This window comes from Brachyhypopomus gauderio, chromosome 3 (assembly GCF_052324685.1).
Source record: "Brachyhypopomus gauderio isolate BG-103 chromosome 3, BGAUD_0.2, whole genome shotgun sequence".
In the NCBI taxonomy this organism is placed as follows: domain Eukaryota; kingdom Metazoa; phylum Chordata; class Actinopteri; order Gymnotiformes; family Hypopomidae; genus Brachyhypopomus; species Brachyhypopomus gauderio.
Window position 1 is genome coordinate 18,216,712 of NC_135213.1, and position 20,561 is coordinate 18,237,272.

General features: G+C 46.6%; 1 protein-coding gene across 1 annotated transcript in view; it reads right to left on the reverse strand.

Annotated features, from left to right (window-relative positions):
- Nucleotides 1-20,561, reverse strand: part of mpp7a (MAGUK p55 scaffold protein 7a) — a 95,248-nt gene that overhangs the window by 34,087 nt on the left and 40,600 nt on the right. The window contains exons 6-10 of the mRNA XM_076998479.1: nt 19,552-19,683; nt 11,496-11,577; nt 9,313-9,398; nt 8,194-8,390; nt 7,204-7,262 (exon numbers count right to left, since the gene is read on the reverse strand). Coding sequence (XP_076854594.1) covers nt 7,204-7,262; nt 8,194-8,390; nt 9,313-9,398; nt 11,496-11,577; nt 19,552-19,683 — 556 coding nt within the window. The remainder of the gene's footprint in view (nt 1-7,203; nt 7,263-8,193; nt 8,391-9,312; nt 9,399-11,495; nt 11,578-19,551; nt 19,684-20,561) is intronic.

A 20,561-nucleotide genomic window follows, 5' to 3' on the forward strand; every position in this document is an offset into this window, starting at 1 on the left:
ATACACCAGTCACACATCACATGTTGTTGAGTGTGTGTGTGTTTGTGTGTGCATGTGCACAGTAATGATGTGTGTGTGTGTGTGTGTGTGTGTGTGTGTGTGTGTGTGTGTGTGCAGTGACCAGTGTCGTAAGAAAATTGCAGTGACTCTCGTTTTCCATGCGTTACCGATGGAAAGCAGAATGCCGACGAGGCCCGAGACTTGGCCTGAGACCGGCTCAACCGGTCCGTGGCCACCACATCAAGAGCGGGCCGGACCGCCACCACAACAGCACAGAACAGGGCAGCTTGCTTTAACTGTAATGTGTCTCAGTTTTACAAAGGCCTATTTAGGCGGAGAACACTGCCAGCTCACAGGAAAACCATAAAGCACAGCCGTTTATGACTGGAATATGAGAAATGAGCGGTAAACTGCCAGTTTGGCTTTCACACTGCCATCCTGAAGTGAAGCCCTGTAGAAGAAGCCTTCTCTCATTTCACAGACGTGCGCGTTTACGCTCAGAGCACGGCTGAGCGTCTCACGTGGGTCTAAGGAATGAGGGCTCCACAACAGAAGTTTACAGTCAGAGCATGGCTGAGCGTCTCACGTGGGTCTAAGGAATGAGGGCTCCACAACAGATGTTTACAGTCAGAGCACGGCTGAGCGTCTCACGTGGGTCTAAGGAATGAGGGCTCCACAACAGATGTTTACAGTCAGAGCATGGCTGAGCGTCTCACGTGGGTCTAAGGAATGAGGGCTCCACAACAGATGTTTACAGTCAGAGCACGGCTGAGCGTCTCACGTGGGTCTAAGGAATGAGGGCTCCACAACAGAAGTTTACAGTCAAAGAGCAAAAAAACATTTATGTTCCACTGATAGAAATGTTTGGACACAGAAGTGGCAGGAGGAGAATAAACCAAAGTCTGTGTGATGGAGGCTGCTTGGGAGGGGTCAGGAGAGAGAGAGAGAGAGAGAGAGAGAGAGAGAGAGAGAGAGAGAGAGAGAGAGAGAGAGAGAGAGAGAGAGAGAGAGAGAGAGAGAGAGAGGGGAGAGAGAGAGAGAGAGAGAGAGGGAGAGAGAGAGAGAGAGAGAGAGAGAGAGAGAGAGAGAGAGAGAGAGAGAGAGAGAGAGAGGGAGAGAGAGGGAGAGAGAGAGAGGGAGAGAGGACAATACAAAGGACAAATATGACTTGAAAAATTAGACATTTGTGTGTGCAGTAAATGCCGAAATAAATTACCTTCCTTATGAAGCACGATGTTTTAAGAACATCTCAAATCTGTTTGGTCCCCCAAAAAACCCACCAGACTATTTGAAATGTCTCATTACATTGGTTTGGTAATGATATTTCTTCAAATTTAGACAAAGTGTCGAAAATTGTAATGATATATTTTTTTATTTATTTTATTTTAGACAAAGTGTCTAAAATAAAGCACTAAAACGGTGCATTAGATTGTCTTAATGAACATCAATTAGTTTGGCAATTGATCAATTATATCCCTTACCCGTGCTCATACCACACAGAGCAGGACAGGGTACGTGTGCCTTACACATACACAGCTGTAGTGCCGCAAAACACAGACACCTCCAAAAAGCCGCACTAGGCAACTACAATGTACCATTTTACATTTCACAAATACTTTATATACACAATATCTACACAATGGGCATTTTCACGCCTCTTTTGAATTGTTCAAAGTATAAACAGCTGTAGACTTTCTGCTTCCAAAATATTCCTTTGCTTTGCTCAGCCTCATCAGGCTGTTTCCATAGGATTATGCAGCATATTTTCAAGGCTCAATCATAACACGTCACGTTTACTGTATATATATTTAGATCGGGGTTCCAGTACTATGTATTAATTAGTGCAGGCTTTACACAGGTTCTATAGACTGTATGTAGGTTCTCACACTTGAACCCATACCTGCTGCTGACTGACACTAAAAATGAGCAATAGAATACTCATTGTTCAATAAAAGAGCTTTACTGGCCATTCACCTCTGCTGAGAGTCCCTCCCCCTGTGCCTATTGGCCCAATACCTCATTATGCATGACGATCTACACTCTTGCTCCTCCTCTATATACATAATAAAAGACACTGGCAGATTCGAAGCTTGTAATATAATGATGTATGGAAAAATGATGTAAAACAGCAAATGAAACCAAAATGCTACCGATCCTTAAATCATACCATCAGTCTGGCACACTAAAGATTAAATATGTACATGAAAGGAAAACACTAACAGAATATAGAATGAGTGACCACAGCCTGGAAGTGGAAAGAGGCCAACACCATGAAACCTGGAAGCCAAGAGAGGAAAGATTGTGTAAGCAATATGATATCATGGAAATAGAAGATGAAATACAGTCTTTTATCTGTGTAAAATATTAATTAATAAGAGATACATTTTTTAAAGCTAAAATTAACAATTAATGACTGTGATAATCTTTCTGTTCTTGGAAAGAAAGTTGAGACTTTGAAAATTTGTTGGTATGGCATTTTTTCCCTTTTGATTAATCACTTTGATATAGCTTTATCAAAACTGTATAATTTCAGCCATGCCAATAAAGTTTATCTACCACAGCACAAAGATCGCAAGATGATTTACTCTGTAGACAGAGGACTAGTCTACTACAATACAGAGCACTGATGTACAATAGCTACTACAGCAGAAATAGAGAGAAAGAGCTGGTGTACAACAGCAGAGAGAGAAAAGGGTAGAGAGAGAGTGTAAGAGAGTGTGTGAGTGAGGAAAAGAAAGAGAAAACCACAAAAACATTCAAAGATATGAAGACTCTGGAAAATGTAAAACATTTAAAACATGTTTAACATTTATAAGACACATGTGCTACAGTCCGAGAGTGAAGACCTGTCTCCTGTGTGTGCTACGGTCTGAGGGTGTAGTCCTGTCTCCTGCGTGTGCTATGGTCTGAGGGTGTAGTGCTGTCTCCTGCGTGTGCTACGGTCTGAGGGTGTAGTCCTGTCTCCTGCGTGTGCTACGGTCTCAGGGTGTAGTCCTGTCTCCTGCGTGTGCTACGGTCTCAGGGTGTAGTCTTGTCTCCTGCGTGTGCTACGGTCTGAGGGTGTAGTGCTGTCTCCTGCGCGTGCTACGGTCTGAGGGTGTAGTCTTGTCTCCTGCGTGTGCTACGGTCTGAGGGTGTAGTCTTGTCTCCTGCGTGTGCTACGGTCTGAGGGTGTAGTGCTGTCTCCTGCGTGTGCTATGGTCTGAGGGTGTAGTGCTGTCTCCTGCGTGTGCTATGGTCTGAGGGTGTAGTCCTGTCTCCTGCGTGTGCTATGGTCTGAGGGTGTAGTGCTGTCTCCTGCGTGTGCTATGGTCTGAGGGTGTAGTCCTGTCTCCTGCGTGTGCTATGGTCTGAGGGTGTAGTCCTGTCTCCTGCGTGTGCTATGGTCTGAGGGTGTAGTCCTGTCTCCTGCGTGTGCTGCGGTCTGAGGGTGTAGTGCTGTCTCCTGCGTGTGCTACGGTCTGAGGGTGTAGTGCTGTCTCCTGTGTGTGCTACGGTCTGAGGGTGTAGTCCTGTCTCCTGCGTGTGCTACGGTCTGAGGGTGTAGTGCTGTCTCCTGCGTGTGCTATGGTCTGAGGGTGTAGTCCTGTCTCCTGCGTGTGCTGCGGTCTGAGGGTGTAGTGCTGTCTCCTGCGTGTGCTGCGGTCTGAGGGTGTAGTGCTGTCTCCTGCGTGTGCTGCGGTCTGAGGGTGTAGTGCTGTCTCCTGCGTGTGCTACGGTCTGAGGGTGTAGTGCTGTCTCCTGCGTGTGCTACGGTCTGAGGGTGTAGTGCTGTCTCCTGCGTGTGCTACGGTCTGAGGGTGTAGTCTTGTCTCCTGTGTGTGCTACGGTCTGAGGGTGTAGTCCTGTCTCCTGCGTGTGCTACGGTCTCAGGGTGTAGTCTTGTCTCCTGCGTGTGCTACGGTCTGAGGGTGTAGTGCTGTCTCCTGCGCGTGCTATGGTCTGAGGGTGTAGTCTTGTCTCCTGCGTGTGCTACGGTCTGAGGGTGTAGTCTTGTCTCCTGCGTGTGCTACGGTCTGAGGGTGTAGTGCTGTCTCCTGCGTGTGCTACGGTCTGAGGGTGTAGTGCTGTCTCCTGCGTGTGCTATGGTCTGAGGGTGTAGTGCTGTCTCCTGCGTGTGCTACGGTCTGAGGGTGTAGTGCTGTCTCCTGCGTGTGCTACGGTCTGAGGGTGTAGTCTTGTCTCCTGCGTGTGCTACGGTCTGAGGGTGTAGTCTTGTCTCCTGCGTGTGCTACGGTCTGAGGGTGTAGTGCTGTCTCCTGCGTGTGCTACGGTCTGAGGGTGTAGTCTTGTCTCCTGTGTGTGCTACGGTCTGAGGGTGTAGTCTTGTCTCCTGCGTGTGCTACAGTCTGAGGGTGTAGTCCTGTCTCCTGCGTGTGCTACGGTCTGAGGGTGTAGTGCTGTCTCCTGCGTGTGCTACGGTCTGAGGGTGTAGTGCTGTCTCCTGCGTGTGCTACAGCAGAGTGAACTCCTGTCTCCTACATCCATAGCTGTGGCTGTGGTCAAATGAACACCAATCAACCTTGAGCTCATTGATCCCTCACCACACAGAAACCCCTTAGCCAACTAGCTCACAGCTATGCTGTCTAACACTCTGTCCAGAGGCCCGATATGGTGTGTCTTCACTAGACTGCACATGATAAAAAATGGAATAAAAAGCAGGAGGAAAAAGAAAGTAAAAACAGAAGTAAAGTAAAAACAGAGTTAAAAACCTTCAAAGACAACAGATTCCCACTGACTCATCCCACTGGTCCCAATAAAACAGGAAAAATGAACCCTTAGGAGAAACTGCATCTGTGTGGGTCAACACCATGGAGGTGTGTGTGTGTGTGGGGGGGGGGGGGACCTGAATTATCCTAAGGATGGGAGAACATTTGGAGTCATTCTCAAAACTTCCTCCCATTCATATGTTCTCAATTTCACTAAACACAGATAAATCAAAACACACTGGTACTGAATAGTGGCTACATACAACACACCTCTCCTTACACACACACACACACACACACACACACACACACACACACACACACACACACACACACACACACAACTGCATGGTACAGGTAGAATTCAGTCATAACAACTGTCAAAGATTTCTGGGATATGCTGCTTCTATATAAACAGTGAACAATAACTACTGACCTCTCAACTATTTCTCCCTGCCCGTGTGTGTGAGGCTCCCTGAACAGTGACCATGCTGCATTGCGTGGGGCCGTGTGGGAGTTCACAGTGGTGTTACAACAGACACAGCCGGTGCACTAAAGCGACAGCTTAAAGTGAAACCAGCCTCTCAGACAGAGCCAGGGAGAGAGATAACAGAGGATGGGGTAGGGGGTAGGGGGTAGGGGGTAGGGGGAGAAGGGGGGGTGTAGGGGACAAGTGTAGGGGAGTAGGGGATGAAGAGAAGGACCAAGCTGTGGGGCTGATGGGAGGGATGGATGAATGGATGGATGGATAAATATGCATATATACAGACAGACAGAGACATACATACAGGCAGTCAGACATATCTTTATTGATCTGATATTACTGTGGGAAGTGAATTCATCTGAACAAAGACTGAAGATGAGGCCAAAATCAGCCAGATCACCAACATTTGTTTCACTGTATTTAAAAGCACATGAGTAAAGTAATGAGAGATGGAGATGACACAGAGGTGCTCCTCAAAGCCCTTCAGTCCTGAAGGAGCACCGAGGTCACATGGAACCTCAAGAGGAGGAGCAGTGGGGGGAAACTACAGAGATTGGGGGGGGGGGGGGGGGTGAGCAGGAGGAGTTGAGATAAGGGAGTGCTCAAACACGAGGTCCAACATGCGCCCAAACACATGTGCGGTCACCTCTCTCCAGAAAGAACCTCAGTCCAGAGCAAATTCCCAATCATCACCCTCTCAAATACGGGCTGATGTCACCACGCTGTAAGCCAACAGACAGATGGTCTCACTCTTACACACACACACACACACACACACACACACACACACACACACACACACGTCTCTGTGGAAGTTTCCAGAGGAGGGAGTCCTGAGTGTGTCCAGTCCTGGGCAGCAGGCTCTGGGCTGGATCTGCCATAGTTCTGCTCCTCTCCTGGTCAGGACCGACTCCATTAGCCGGTTCTGTCCCTGTGAATATCACTCTGCTCTGTCTGACTGATATTCCATTTTATACACATGTGCGCGCTCTCTCACCCACACACACCGTTTCTGCATGTCCAACAGAATAGTGCTGTGATTATTGAATTAGCTGTGCTTGTGCTTTGAATTGGAAGCCAAAGAAGTAAAGGATTGTGTGTCTCAAACTCGGCTCCCTGTGGTCCTGGACAACTCTCCGACGCCACTGTAAACGCCTCAATGACATGCATGTCCATGTTACTTCCTGCTCCTTGACGGATGCAAATGAAAGATGAGGTGGAGGTGTGGAGTGAAGGATAGAGGAGACAGGCCTTCACGCATCCAAGACCGCGCGTGTGTGTGTGTGCTGCGCTTCAGGGTGACACATGAAAAGAAAGAAAAAAGCGAGAGAGATGCTCAATCTCTGTGTGTGTGTGTGTGGAGAACCGAAAAAAGACCTACTGTATGTGTGGTTGAGAGAGAAAACACATGTATAGAGCTGTTCTGTTTACGTGTGTGTGTCATGGTGAGCGGTAAGTGCACCCATGTGTTTGGCAAATCAAAATACACAACAAAACAGTTCAGAGAAAGACACACACACACACACACACACACACACACACACACACACAAACAACAAAATAGGTAAAGTAGCCTAACTGCAGATCTGTAGACACGTGTGTGAAGGAGAGCAGTGCAGACGCGGGAGCCCCAGGGCCCCGTAGGAACAAGGCCCCCTGCAGGCTGCCCTGCCCTGCTCTCCCCCTCCTGCTCCCACGGAGGAATAAACATCAGTGCTCCTGGCTGCTGAAATGCAACATCAATCTCACAGAAGCGCGAACGGTGAAGAACACAAAGAGGGACGTTCATTCAGTTGGCCCATACGAACATGCGACTGATGTCGAACATTCCTGAATGCCAGGACCGAGTTGTTAACCAGAATGCACCACTTCTCTGTGTGTGCGGACGTGTCCATGCAATTGTGTGCACTTCGGGGTGCATGAGTATGTGTGCGCTTAATGTGTATGAATGTCTGCACATAAGCATGTGTGCACAAGTGTGTGTGTGTACGTGTAGTTCTGTCCACTTACATGGTCTTCTTCTGGGGATTTTCTGAGGGTTGGTCATAGGTTGTCTAAGGGCAAATCTCCTGAAATAGACAGAGTAAAAGATTGAGAGAAAGACAAAATGATAGAGAAGAGAGAGACACAGACAGTCAGAGGGGTCCAATAAACCCATCAGTTTTCATAACTGCCCTGGGATTACTAAACACCCTTTACTACAATTCAAAATAACCTGCTTAAAAATCCATCAAAACGTAGTGGAGAAAGAGAGAGGGACAGATGGAGTAAGAGAGTGAGTGGGAAAGAGAGAGGGGGAGAGAGAACGAGGAAAGAGACTGAGTGAGGGAGAAAGAGAGACAGAGAGAGAGAGAGAGAGAGACAGAGAGAAACAGCACTTTCTTGCTACTGTATTCTGTATTTGAAGGGATTTCCATTTTTTTCTCTTGAAGCAATCTGCACAAACACACGCACGCACACGCGTGCGCACACACACACACGTCAGAGTCCACTTTGTGCAGAGCGTCACTGATGTGTGATTTTCCATGCATGGAGCGTCCAAAGTGGATGCGAACCAGAGCTATCATTTTGTGTATCATTTGTGTCATTACTCATCCCAGGCCAGACAGCACGGAAATCCAAAGTATTTTGGCAGAGTGGCCAGACCTTCACACACAAAAGAGTGAGCAGGGGAAAGAGAGAGAGAGAGAGGAGAGAGAGAGAGAGAGAGAGAGAGAGAGAGAGAGAGAGAGAGAGAGAGAGAGAGAGAGAGAGAGAGAGAATTAAAACTAGATTGTAAAAAATGTAATATAAAAGAGGAAAAGGGAAGGAGCTGGAGAATAATTCCTTTCATAGCAGCGAGTGACAGAAGTGGTACCGCCTAACGGCTAGATGCACAGCGGCAGAGAGGCGGGAGTGTGTGTGTGTGTGAGTGAGTGAGTGAGTGAGTGAGTGAGTGCGGTTGAGTGTGTGTGTGCGGGAGTGTGACAGCCAGCTCGCAGGCGGACATCCGGGTCTCACCTCTCCTGGAACTGCTTGGAGGGGATGAGTCCCGCACGGGTGCTGGCAGGACCGTCGTGTTTGGCCTGCCACCACGTCACATCATCCTGGCACATGACCTGCAGAACATCTCCCTTCCTGAAAGACAGACCAGCCTCCTTACAGGGGATGGCCTTGTCTTCTTCTGGGTTATAGTCAAACAGGGCCCTCACGTACATCTGCAGAGAGAGAGAGAGAGAGAGAGAGAGAGAGAGAGAGAGAGGGGGGGGGGAGGGAGGGGAGGGAGAGGGCAAGAGTGAGATGGACAGAGGAAAGAAGGAATAGAGAGAAATATTGAGAGAGGGAGATATCATTAATATCATTTTATTCTTGTACTAACACAAATGCACCATCCTCTCATGCTAGTGGAGCACTGAAATGAACTGAAGACACAGAGTGAGAAACAGGCAGAGTGGAGAAAGAGAGAAACCCAGAAGACTACAAGTCTGTGGCTTGTTATGATTTAGGGAGGTAGGTGTGTGTGTGTGTGTGTGTGTGTGTGTGTGTGTGTTGGGGTATTAATACAGCTGAGTATGAACTGTTTGGGTCTCATATTTAACTACAAAACACACACCAAACACAGTCCTGACATCACTCTCTCACTCTCTCTACTCTGCACATCATTTTTCAGGACTCTCAATCATAAGTTGCCAAATAGTAGCACGGACCACATTAAGGATTACCATGATATCTAAACTAACCACAACATGTATACAGAACACAGTAAACTAGGGCCAAAGAACAAACATAAGCAGGCACACACACGCCCCCGACGGTGCTGGTGTTGGGTGGAGGCTGTATGAAGGGTGTGTGTATCAACTACCTTGGGGCTCTTTGGCTGGGGCTTCTGCTGGATGCCTGGCACCCACTTTAAACGTGATGGCACCCTGGGGACTGAGCCTGTCATCCACACACACACACACACACACCACACACACACACACACACACACACACACACACACACACACACACACACACACACACACACAGCATTAATTCAACACATCACCAAATGCCACACACTGCATAGTGGAGTTCTCTCAGACATATTGTGCATACTGTTTACAAAACACACTCTCTCACTCCTACACACACCCACCAGAATGTGAATGATGTCCTCTGGTTTCTTGTCATCTACAGGGATGCCGTTGACCTCCTTCAGCTCATCTCCCACATGAATGAGCCCTGCAGGACAACAGCGGGACAGGGATCAGGACAACAACGGGGAGAGTAGAGCCCTCTTATTAAAACACCTGCTTTAATGTAGGTGAGAATCACACACATGTACATATCTGAAGCATGTTTGTACATATGAATGTGAAATACATGTGAAATAACAGCACCTTATTGTAAAATGTAATTGCTCTTTGTAATCAGAGTGATTACATTTATTCAGCTGCTGTAGATGTGAACTCTTTAGTGATGGAGCAGTAGCGGTAGATGTGAACTCTTTAGTGATGGAGCAGTAGCGGTACATGTGAACTCTTTAGTGATGGAGCAGTAGTGGTACATGTGAACTCTTAGTGATGGAGCAGTAGTGGTACATGTGAACTCTTTAGTGATGGAGCAGTAGTGGTACATGTGAACTCTTTAGTGATGGAGCAGTAGCGGTACATGTGAACTCTAGTGATGGAGCAGTAGCGGTACATGTGAACTCTTTAGTGATGGAGCAGTAGCGGTACATGTGAACTCTTTAGTGATGGAGCAGTAGTGGTAGATGTGAACTCTTAGTGATGGAGCAGTAGTGGTAGATGTGAACTCTTTAGTGATGGAGCAGTAGTGGTAGATGTGAACTCTTTAGTGATGGAGCGCAGTAGTGGTAGATGTGAACTCTTTAGTGATGGAGCAGTAGCGGTACATGTGAACTCTTTAGTGATGGAGCAGTAGTGGTACATGTGAACTCTTTAGTGATGGAGCAGTAGCGGTACATGTGAACTCTAGTGATGGAGCAGTAGCGGTACATGTGAACTCTTAGTGATGGAGCAGTAGTGGTACTCACTGTGAACTCTTAGTGATGGAGCAGTAGTGGTACATGTGAACTCTTAGTGATGGAGCAGTAGTGGTAGATGTGAACTCTTAGTGATTGGAGCAGTAGTGGTACATGTGAACTCTTAGTGATGGAGCAGTAGTGGTACATGTGAACTCTTAGTGATGGAGCAGTAGTGGTAGATGTGAACTCTTAGTGATGGAGCAGTAGCGGTACATGTGAACTCTAGTGATGGAGCAGTAGCGGTACATGTGAACTCTTTAGTGATGGAGCAGTAGTGGTACATGTGAACTCTTAGTGATGGAGCAGTAGTGGTACATGTGAACTCTTAGTGATGGAGCAGTAGTGGTACATGTGAACTCTTAGTGATGGAGCAGTAGTGGTACATGTGAACTCTTAGTGATGGAGCAGTAGTGGTACATGTGAACTCTTAGTGATGGAGCAGTAGTGGTAGATGTGAACTCTTAGTGATGGAGCAGTAGTGGTACATGTGAACTCTTAGTGATGGAGCAGTAGTGGTAGATGTGAACTCTTAGTGATGGAGCAGTAGCGGTACATGTGAACTCTTAGTGATGGAGCAGTAGTGGTACATGTGAACTCTTAGTGATGGAGCAGTAGTGGTACATGTGAACTCTTAGTGATGGAGCAGTAGTGGTACATGTGAACTCTTAGTGATGGAGCAGTAGCGGTACATGTGAACTCTTAGTGATGGAGCAGTAGTGGTACATGTGAACTCTTAGTGATGGAGCAGTAGTGGTACATGTGAACTCTTAGTGATGGAGCAGTAGTGGTACATGTGAACTCTTAGTGATGGAGCAGTAGTGGTACATGTGAACTCTTAGTGATGGAGCAGTAGTGGTAGATGTGAACTCTTAGTGATGGAGCAGTAGTGGTACATGTGAACTCTTAGTGATGGAGCAGTAGTGGTACATGTGAACTCTTAGTGATGGAGCAGTAGTGGTAGATGTGAACTCTTAGTGATGGAGCAGTAGTGGTAGATGTGAACTCTTAGTGATGGAGCAGTAGTGGTAGATGTGAACTCTTAGTGATGGAGCAGTAGTGGTACATGTGAACTCTTAGTGATGGAGCAGTAGTGGTAGATGTGAACTCTTAGTGATGGAGCAGTAGTGGTAGATGTGAACTCTTAGTGATGGAGCAGTAGTGGTACATGTGAACTCTTAGTGATGGAGCAGTAGTGGTACATGTGAACTCTTAGTGATGGAGCAGTAGTGGTACATGTGAACTCTTAGTGATGGAGCAGTAGTGGTGGCCCCAGGCTGATGAAGGTTACTCACCACTTCGGTCTGCAGCACCTCCTCTCATGATCCGGGCTATGGTGATGGCTCCAGTGTGTTCATCCCTTTTGATTGTGGCCCCCTGTTGCGCGCACACACACACACACACACACACATTCAGTAAACAACACAAATAAAATGAAAACAAATTAATCAAATGAAACTCTAAATATATAGAAGGTTAAGGTCGTCAAGGTTAGTGTGTGTGAGAGAGAGAGAGAGAGAGAGAGAGAGAGAGAGAGAGAGAGAGAGAGAGAGAGAGAGAGAGAGAGAGGGTCATGGACAGCAGAAAGCATAATGACTCTATGCATTAATGTCGCTGGACAGCTCTGCAATTCCACCCTTATGCTTTACATTTACCTATAAATGTTCCTGATGTGAGCTTAACACTTTGCTGGGCAAAGTTAGTTACGCTCTCTCTCTCTCTCTCTCTCTCTCTCTCTCTCTCTCTCTCTCACACACACACACACACTAACCTTGACGAGCGAGTGAGAGAGAGAGTGTGTGATGCAGGCAGGTATAAAATGAGCAAATTCTACACAAAATCCAGCCTCACCCTAACCCATACCAACACATCATTTCTCACCATGTTCACATTTCTAAACAGACGAGAGGTATATTTGCACGCACACACACGCAAACACACACACTAACAAACACACACACGCACACACACACACACACACTAACAAACACACACTAACAAACACACACCACGCACACACACACACTAACAAACACACACACAGACACACACATCATTTGGACAGGCTGGTATTCATTATCTTTTTTCATCTCTCTGTTCAATGCATCAGTGCGTCTGGAGCTGTTTTTGTGTCTAGAGGACGAAGATGAAGAGCAATGGCCGTGTGTGTGTGTGTGTGTGTGTGTGTGTGTGTGTGTGTGTGTGTGTGTGTGTGTGTGTGTGTGTGTGTGTGTGTGTGTGAGTGGAAGATGGGTGAAATTATATTTCAGATTTTTGACCAAGACTTCTAACATCCTTTGAGTGAACCACCTATCTGGTGCTCTGAAGACACACAGATACAGACACTAACACACATACGGACACGGACAGAGAAACACAAGGACAGAGACACACACACAGACACAGTTTTCTGTGCCTCTTCAATACCCATTAGCCAGCTGACATCACTATTATGGTGAACTGCTAACCTCTAAATGATGTTGTAATGTCATTATTTTGTGGATAAGTGTATTTCCTCAAGGTCTTTTACTGAGGAGTTAATGGGCTGCCTCTCTAAACGAAAGCACAGCCCTCTGACGCTGTGCACAACCAACGTTTCTGAATATTTCCTCCTCATCTCACAAATGATGCAATTAAGTGGCCTGAGGTCTACGGGTAGAAGGCAGACGATCGCAGGGTGGCCTGAAGAGGTAACAGCTTCAGTGAGGTCATCAGTCGGGAACAGGAATCATGAAGGGAAGCAGGCTGCATGGACAGAGACAGACTGATCCTGCAGGTTTGCTTCATTTGTTGTCAATGACAAAAGGTGGCCATTGTAGCACAAAGGAACTAAAATACGCAAAAAAGACAATTCCCCTCCTCAATATAACAAATTAACAAATGCATTCTAGTTCACTAGTTCATCTGCAATGGTAGCTAAACATTTCCAGCACATAACCCAGCTGTGGTCGCTAGCGTTTCACAGGAGAGTCCTCACTGTTCCGCACCCTGGTGTGGTCTTGCTTCAGCCTTTAGCTCCAGTGAGCCACAGCCTCTAATGGTCTCCAACATCCAAACAGCAGCGCCCAGAGTCAAATAAACAGGGCTTACCCAAGCTCTCTCAAACCCAAACAAACCCGTTAGACACGCAGGGAAAGCTGCGCAAACAAACCGCAGAGGAAGTGTTGCCCAAATATCAACAGTGACACCTGCTAATGACCTCAGACCTACCAAGGGGGTGAGCACCCGTGGGGTTGGGGGGTGTTGTTTATGGGTCGAGGGCAGTTTCACTGGGCCCTGTTCCATTCCCCTTCTGACAATCACAAGATGAGGTCAAAGGTACTTTAATCCTTAACATAATCTAACAGAGTAAAGTATGTAGAGAACGCCCTGTGATTACACTCACCAGGCGACGCAGAGAAGACTGTGATGCAGTGACCTAGCGGACGTGATGTCATACGGTGGTGCTCACGACAGAGCGGCGAGATGAGTGCAGGGTGATTAACATTAGGAAGAGAGAGGACACTGGGTGGAGAGGGGCAGGAGGGTCGCTCCACCTGACCACTCCACCACACATTGCCCAAGACATGATGGATGGTCTCCAATCATAGCACTGATGAGGGGGCTAAACGTACACCACTGTAAGCTAACCGACCAGACTCTTCTTGCAAGCAGTATTTCACCAACAAAAGCTCAATATCTCTCTCACACACACACACACACACACACACACACACACACACACACACACACACACACACACACACACACACTCAAAAGTATGCTCTCATTCTCAATGGAATGGCGTTTGGGGAGAGAACAGAGAGCCCCTCTGATTTGGCATATGCAATAGTAGATTCCTTCCTCTCTCATTATGAAGACATATTTAGCCACTGAGGTAGGCGCTCTATAAATTATAAGGAGCAAACTTATATGAAGAGAGATTGAGAGAGAACAAGAGGTTAACCAGTGACAAAAAAACAAAGCCGTAGAGAGAGAGGGATGAAGAGAAAGAGCAGAGGGGGGAGAGGGATGCGGAGAGTGAAGCAGGGGAAATTGGACACAATCGGGGGCCACGGAGGTCCAGACGACTCATCAGTAAGGAGATCCTGGACGAGCAGTTACGCTGCTGATCAGGCCCATATGCACAGGGCTGCTGGCGGTGCACGGACAGCCCAAAGCAGAGAAGGTTCAGCTGCCTAGATGGTGGGGGCAGGGGGGTCTTCCACTGCCTGGATGGGTGAGGGGCGGGGCAGAGAGCTTCAGCTGCCTGGATGGGTGAGGGGCGGGGCATAGAGCTTCCACTGCCTGGATGGGTGAGGGGCAGGGCATAGAGATTCCACTGCCTGGATGGGTGAGGGGCGGGGCATAGAGATCACACCAGCCCCATCCACAGGCCTCGCACCCACCACATTGCAAGTGGTTGTTAATTAGCCCTCTTGTAACAATCTGTGGTGGTGGTGAGGGCTCTTAGCGTGTTTAGGGCATTTTAAAATACATTCTGCTGTCACCGTCACTGCAGAGAATAGTAGTAAACACAACACAACCTATTTTTAAAGCTGGTATAAGACATTGGCAACAGTCATCAACACTATCAGTTTATGGTGTGCAAATCCACATTTTCAGAAATCTGAGCCTCTGAAAATACAGCATGGCATTAGGACTACTGTACAGAGACCTCACAGTGACCTTCTCCCTGGACCCAGACAGTACATTTGTATTATAAAACCATTGCTCATAATTGATACCCCACACACACACACACACACACACACACACTTGCTTCAACAGTCTTGAAGGCTTCATCATTAACAGGTATTATGTTAAAGAAAATTGCATCTCATTACATGAATAATGGCTGAGGCATTCGTGCTGAAGTGCTGAGACTGGGAATGGGTCTAACACAGATGGGAATAAATCGGGATGACTGGGAGCGAATGGGAACCAGGAGGAACAGGAAGTGGACGGCCGGGCTAAAACGCTCCATTTCATCTCTTCTTTCATCCCTTACGTCTGCTGTAAGACAGCCTATGAGGCTAGACACTCTCATTATGCACTTGCTGTGAAAACATAGTTAACAGAGTTTTCTCAGAGTCACACAGGTATGCGCAAGTGTGTGTGTGTTTTTTTGTCCATGTTCCCCCTGGTAATGTGCAATGGAACTGTTTCTTTTTGCCTGTAAATGTCTATACTACTATTCAACCAGCATTTGTGTTTAATAAGTATGCGCATGCATGAATTATTAGTGACTTCACCCAGTGGCCCAATTGTAATATTGTTGTGTTTGTTAAGCCTGTTTTTATTGTAATTATCCCACCAAGAAAACACCACTTTCAGGTGTCAGCTCCTGTTCCTGTAATGACATGAGGAAATGCCTTCCCTGACAACCAGAGACAGGACCACACAAAGACCAGAGTGTGTGTGCGCATGTCTGCATGCACAACTACATGTGTGTGCCTTTGCACATTCCGCAGATTGCGTGTAACATTATACAGATGAACATAAAAATTCAGAAACATGGGCCTTCAGGTCAGACAGAGGAAGGAAAGGACTATTAGGACACCAGGCAGGACAGGAGAGACGACCTCAGCTCCTCTTAGGCAGCGAGACATGATGAGATCACTTAACACAAGGCCAGTGACGTCCACATGTCCACACTATAAAGGGCCAGAGATAAGCATTCTGAAATCTCCCCTCCACAGTTAAACCGTGTTTCTATCAGCCATGTGTGCCAGCAGAAACATGGCCACGTGTGCTGGCAGAAACATGGACACATGTGCCACTCAAATGACATTACCTTACCGTTCATTCAGCCATCACAAACAGACAGAAAACGCTCTTCCCTTCCAAAGGGACAAGCAGAACAGAGTTGTGCCAACAGCCTGCCCGTCTGAAGGCCTTCACCAACACAGCCAGCATGTTTACTAAATGAACTCTGATACAAAGGAACGATCCAACAACACAAGCAGACCTAATAAAACACATTATGCAAGGTGACCAAGACAGCTTTACTAATAGCAGTCTGATTTCAAACACTATCATAAATGTGCATACGGGTTTCTAAACTGTAATTTCTTTATTATGTAGGTAATCAAAAATTCAATCATTTATTGTTTTTTTGTTTTTATTTTAACTTTACAGATACAGCCTATAAAAATGATTTATTCCAGGCTTTAACAAAGCCTAGTATCATCAATAAATGGGTCCAATGGGAAAGTTCAAACACTGCAAAGGATCGTGTTTCTTCACTGCTGAACTCCGTTGGTGGTTTCCGATGCTCAATGTGACACATTGCACTGAAGTTTCGGAGTTGTGCATTTTTTCTGAACATTTTTACTGAAGTCCTACATCGTGTCTGTGGAGACTCTCTTCACTACCTCAGTACACAGCCCAGGGCCAGAAAGGATGGGAGAGGAGTTGCTGAAGCAAACTGGTGTTCTAGAACTTTCTGCATTCCTCTAGGACAAGTTCCTATCGGGACATCTGAAACTACATCTTAAGAAACCTAAGAGCTGTTGAAACCACAGACATGCTCTATGCACGTCTTTGAGGTACACCAAATTCAAGTTTGGAATCAAGTTTACTGTTGCCAAGAAACCAAGGAAGGTCTCTGCTACCAAAGCTCTCCATTGGACAAATACAAAAGGTGGCCGATCACCCACCCAGTACAAATGTGATCATTATATTTGTCATTATGAATACCCGAGCTAAACCCACAGTGGACCGAGCCAACAGCTGGGGGTCTGCCCGGTCACCCAAGCTCATGGCAGCGGACAGCTGCTTTCAACTTCAACAGCCACCATTATGCAGAGCAATCACTCTACTTAAGTATTTATTTTGACAACTACTTTCCAAATGGAAAAGCAGGATTTCTGCCAGATGGATTCACACCGTCCCCAGATGCACACCGTCCCCAGATCTAAAGCAGCAAACCTCAGATCAACCACGCGGTGACGCAACCTTTCAGCAAGCTGCCGTACGGAAGCTACTGATGACCATTTGGAAGCCATTTTGCGGAGATGGCCCGTTGTCAGGCCACTGCGAGGGGAGGTTCTACTTCTCCACTGGCACTGCGTCAGAGCTGGGGCACAGTGGGTGGCTGAGCTCTCTCCCACACCGCATGGACTGATCTGGGCTGTCCCTAAACTCAAAGGACTGGCACCATGTCAGAGAGACACTGAGGGACGCTAAAAGACGCAGTGATACAGAGCATAGGCAGTTACAGGTACAAACACAGGCACCAGTGTCAAAGCACCCTGAGAAAGGCTCTCTACCTTGGCCTATAGCACAATGGAGTAGTAGAGTAGAGTAGAACAGATGCTTTGGCCCTCAGCAGGTTTACGCTAGGCCGAGATCCACGGCTGGATCATAGGGGCACAGTGAGGAGATGGATGACTCCTTAGCTTGTTTTGCTTTTCCCCTTCTCAGCTTCTGGCACCCTCTTTTCCATGAGGACCACTAAACGAAGGCACAAAAACTACTGTGGCGACTTGTAAATAAGGGATTAAATATTTCTTGGGTGAGACAGAATTTAATGTTCTTGGCAGGTGTAAATTCAGCCTACCTGTCTTGCTGGCAAACATCTGTACTGTTTACAATCATCCTATAAGTCAGTTTGTAAATCTAGGCAGGACTATTTTAACTTCAAGCAGTAAACACACACACACGCACACACACACACACGCACACACACACTTCCACCTAGGTCCTTAGTAACATAATCCAAAACAACACATTCTTTCAATAAAGTCCTTGACTGGGTCCACGTCTGCCGCTCCCCATTGTGTGTGTGCGTACTCGTCTAAACCCTTTTCTGCTGTTCCTGCCATTCTGCTAATAAATCAGAAGACTTAGGTTACCAAGAGATGTGTGTACGTGTGTGTGTGTGTGTGTGTGTCTTTGGGTTCATACCCAATGTCCCGGAGCCCAAAACACACCCCTCCCTTCATTACTCCAAAACACACCGTGATGTCATGGTCTGAAAAATGATAGCAATTAATCAGCGCTACTGAATCTGATCCACTCGACTAATCACAATTACACAAACGGAGGACTGGGACTCGATGTCCCAGGCGTGGTAACTCCAGTCACCCCAGCACTGAGGACTGAGAGAGGGCAGGTCACAGGGAACAGGAGACCAGGTGAAGGGAACTGGAGCAAGTTCAACTGTACGGGCCTCTTGTTTTAATGGCCGCTTTTTTTTTGACTGTCTGAGTCTGATTGTATGAAATTATGAGTTACGGTTCACATCAAATTCAATTCAGCAGCGTGGAGATTGAGCACAGGTTAAGTCAACGTTGCTAAGGTTGCTAAGCGCTTGACTGGCGAAGATCCCATGATGGCTGGTCGCCGTGGTAGCGCCACTGTGGAGACCTCTGAACAACAGACTCCAGCAGCACAGCTTGCTGCGATTCAACCCACAAGTCAAACGCTGGGGGACTTCAAAGAAACCGAACTTTGACCTTCTCGGTCAAACTCCTTTCTCTCCGTTTTATTCATGCTGCTGTCCAGAACATTATCATAAGGAGAAGTGATCATGAGGACGAAAAACACAAACTCAAGAAAACACCCAGGACACATCAAAAGGAGAAACCAGCTCATTTCATCTTCCCCTGTATTCTAAATGTCATTATGGTTTGTGAAAACATGAATTAACATCAGCTGAGGGCTGAAAGTGGGAAAAAGCAACTGGAAATGGGCCCTTCCAGAACAAACCTGGAAAGGTGCCCATTTTAGTAACAGAAAACCGAGCCTCTCAATTCCCATAGGTGTTCATGTGGCCCTGTAGGTGAGGCTTCGGGACAGGAGCCAGGGTGAAGTAACCACAGCCACCACAACGAGAAAATACACACAGAGCCAGAAACAGATCGCACAGGAACCAGATCAAAGAAGGGCGGGGCCAAGGAAGTTCCAAAGAACGGGCCAATGATCACAGAGGAGAGTGAATGACAAGCGTGAAAACAGTCCAGAGAGGGAGGAAACACAGAGTACTACACATGGAGGTTACAGTAGGGGAACTGACCACATGCAAGACATGAGGTCACACACAAATATGTGTGTGTATAGTCCAGAGTGTGCATTCCTACATGTCTGCGTTCACAGATTGGCATGGAATGCTTTAGTGTGCGAGTGTGGAAGATGTGTGGTCACTTAGGAAATACAAACTTATTTTAAAAAAACAGTCGGGCTTAGTAAGTATGTGTATATGTGGATCATGAATAAGCCTGTGTGTGTGGAAACAGGGAAAGGTGTACAGTCTCTTGCATATATGGTTTGTAAGGAGATACGGAGATGCATGTGAATACTATTATGGTTCTGTGTGTCTGTGTGAGACACACACACACACACACACACAAGAAACCGGACTCTCACCAGAGGCTCTTTACTCTTGACGAGTCTGATGATCTTGACTGAATCTTCGTCATCATCGATGTCATCTGGCAGAGGAGGAAGCTGAGGTTCATATGTCTTCTGAGCCACTGTGTCATGAACTAACAGCAAACTCTGGAAAGCAGAAAAAAAAAAGAATCAAAATGAGCACATGCTTGCAAACACACACACACACACACACACACACACACAGTAGCGACAAAGTCATTATCTGATTTGGTGTTCCTAGTCAGAAGTGTCTTGCTACTCCAGGCATGTGTCTGAATGTTACATGATGCATTCCCCTGTTCAGAGGCCTGCTCCACATTAGTCCCTCCTACTGACAAATAAAGCCCTTTTTAAATGGATTACTCTCACTATTTCATTACAATCCGCTCTGGCAAGCTTCTCTGTTAAAAAATACAAGAGTTTAAATTTTCCTTTTGGAACAGAACACTGAGACAGCAATCCATGAGAGGCCTCGTGGTAACAGATCTCAAGGGTACGCCATGTGAATGACGTGTGTGTGTGTGTGTGTGTGTGTGTGTGTCTCTTTCTGTATGCGGACAATAGATAATAAAGTTCATAGCCATCTTCAATATTTCACACAAGCCATCCCAGAGTAATAAGACAAGGGAGCAAACGTGAAGGGATGATGACTTCAGATTTATTATTCAGACGCTTCGACGTGTCTGAAGGAGAACCGAGTGTGTCAAAAGCTGCTGGAAAAGCTTTTTCTCTCTCTCTCCTTCGTGGATTTTTCTACCTCTTGCTTCCATAATAAAAACATTGTCCAGTCATGTGCCACAGATCCAAAAAAATGAAATAAAATATTTATTTATGAAATAAGAGAGATGATAAAGATAGATGAAAGACAAGAGATGAGAGTAAGTGAAAGACATAGAGAGAGAGTGAGTGTGTTTTATGACATAGGATGGAGCTACAGAACACCACTCAAGATGTGGCTAAATAAGAGCAGATGGGAGAGGAGCACTCCGGCTCACGCACTCCGG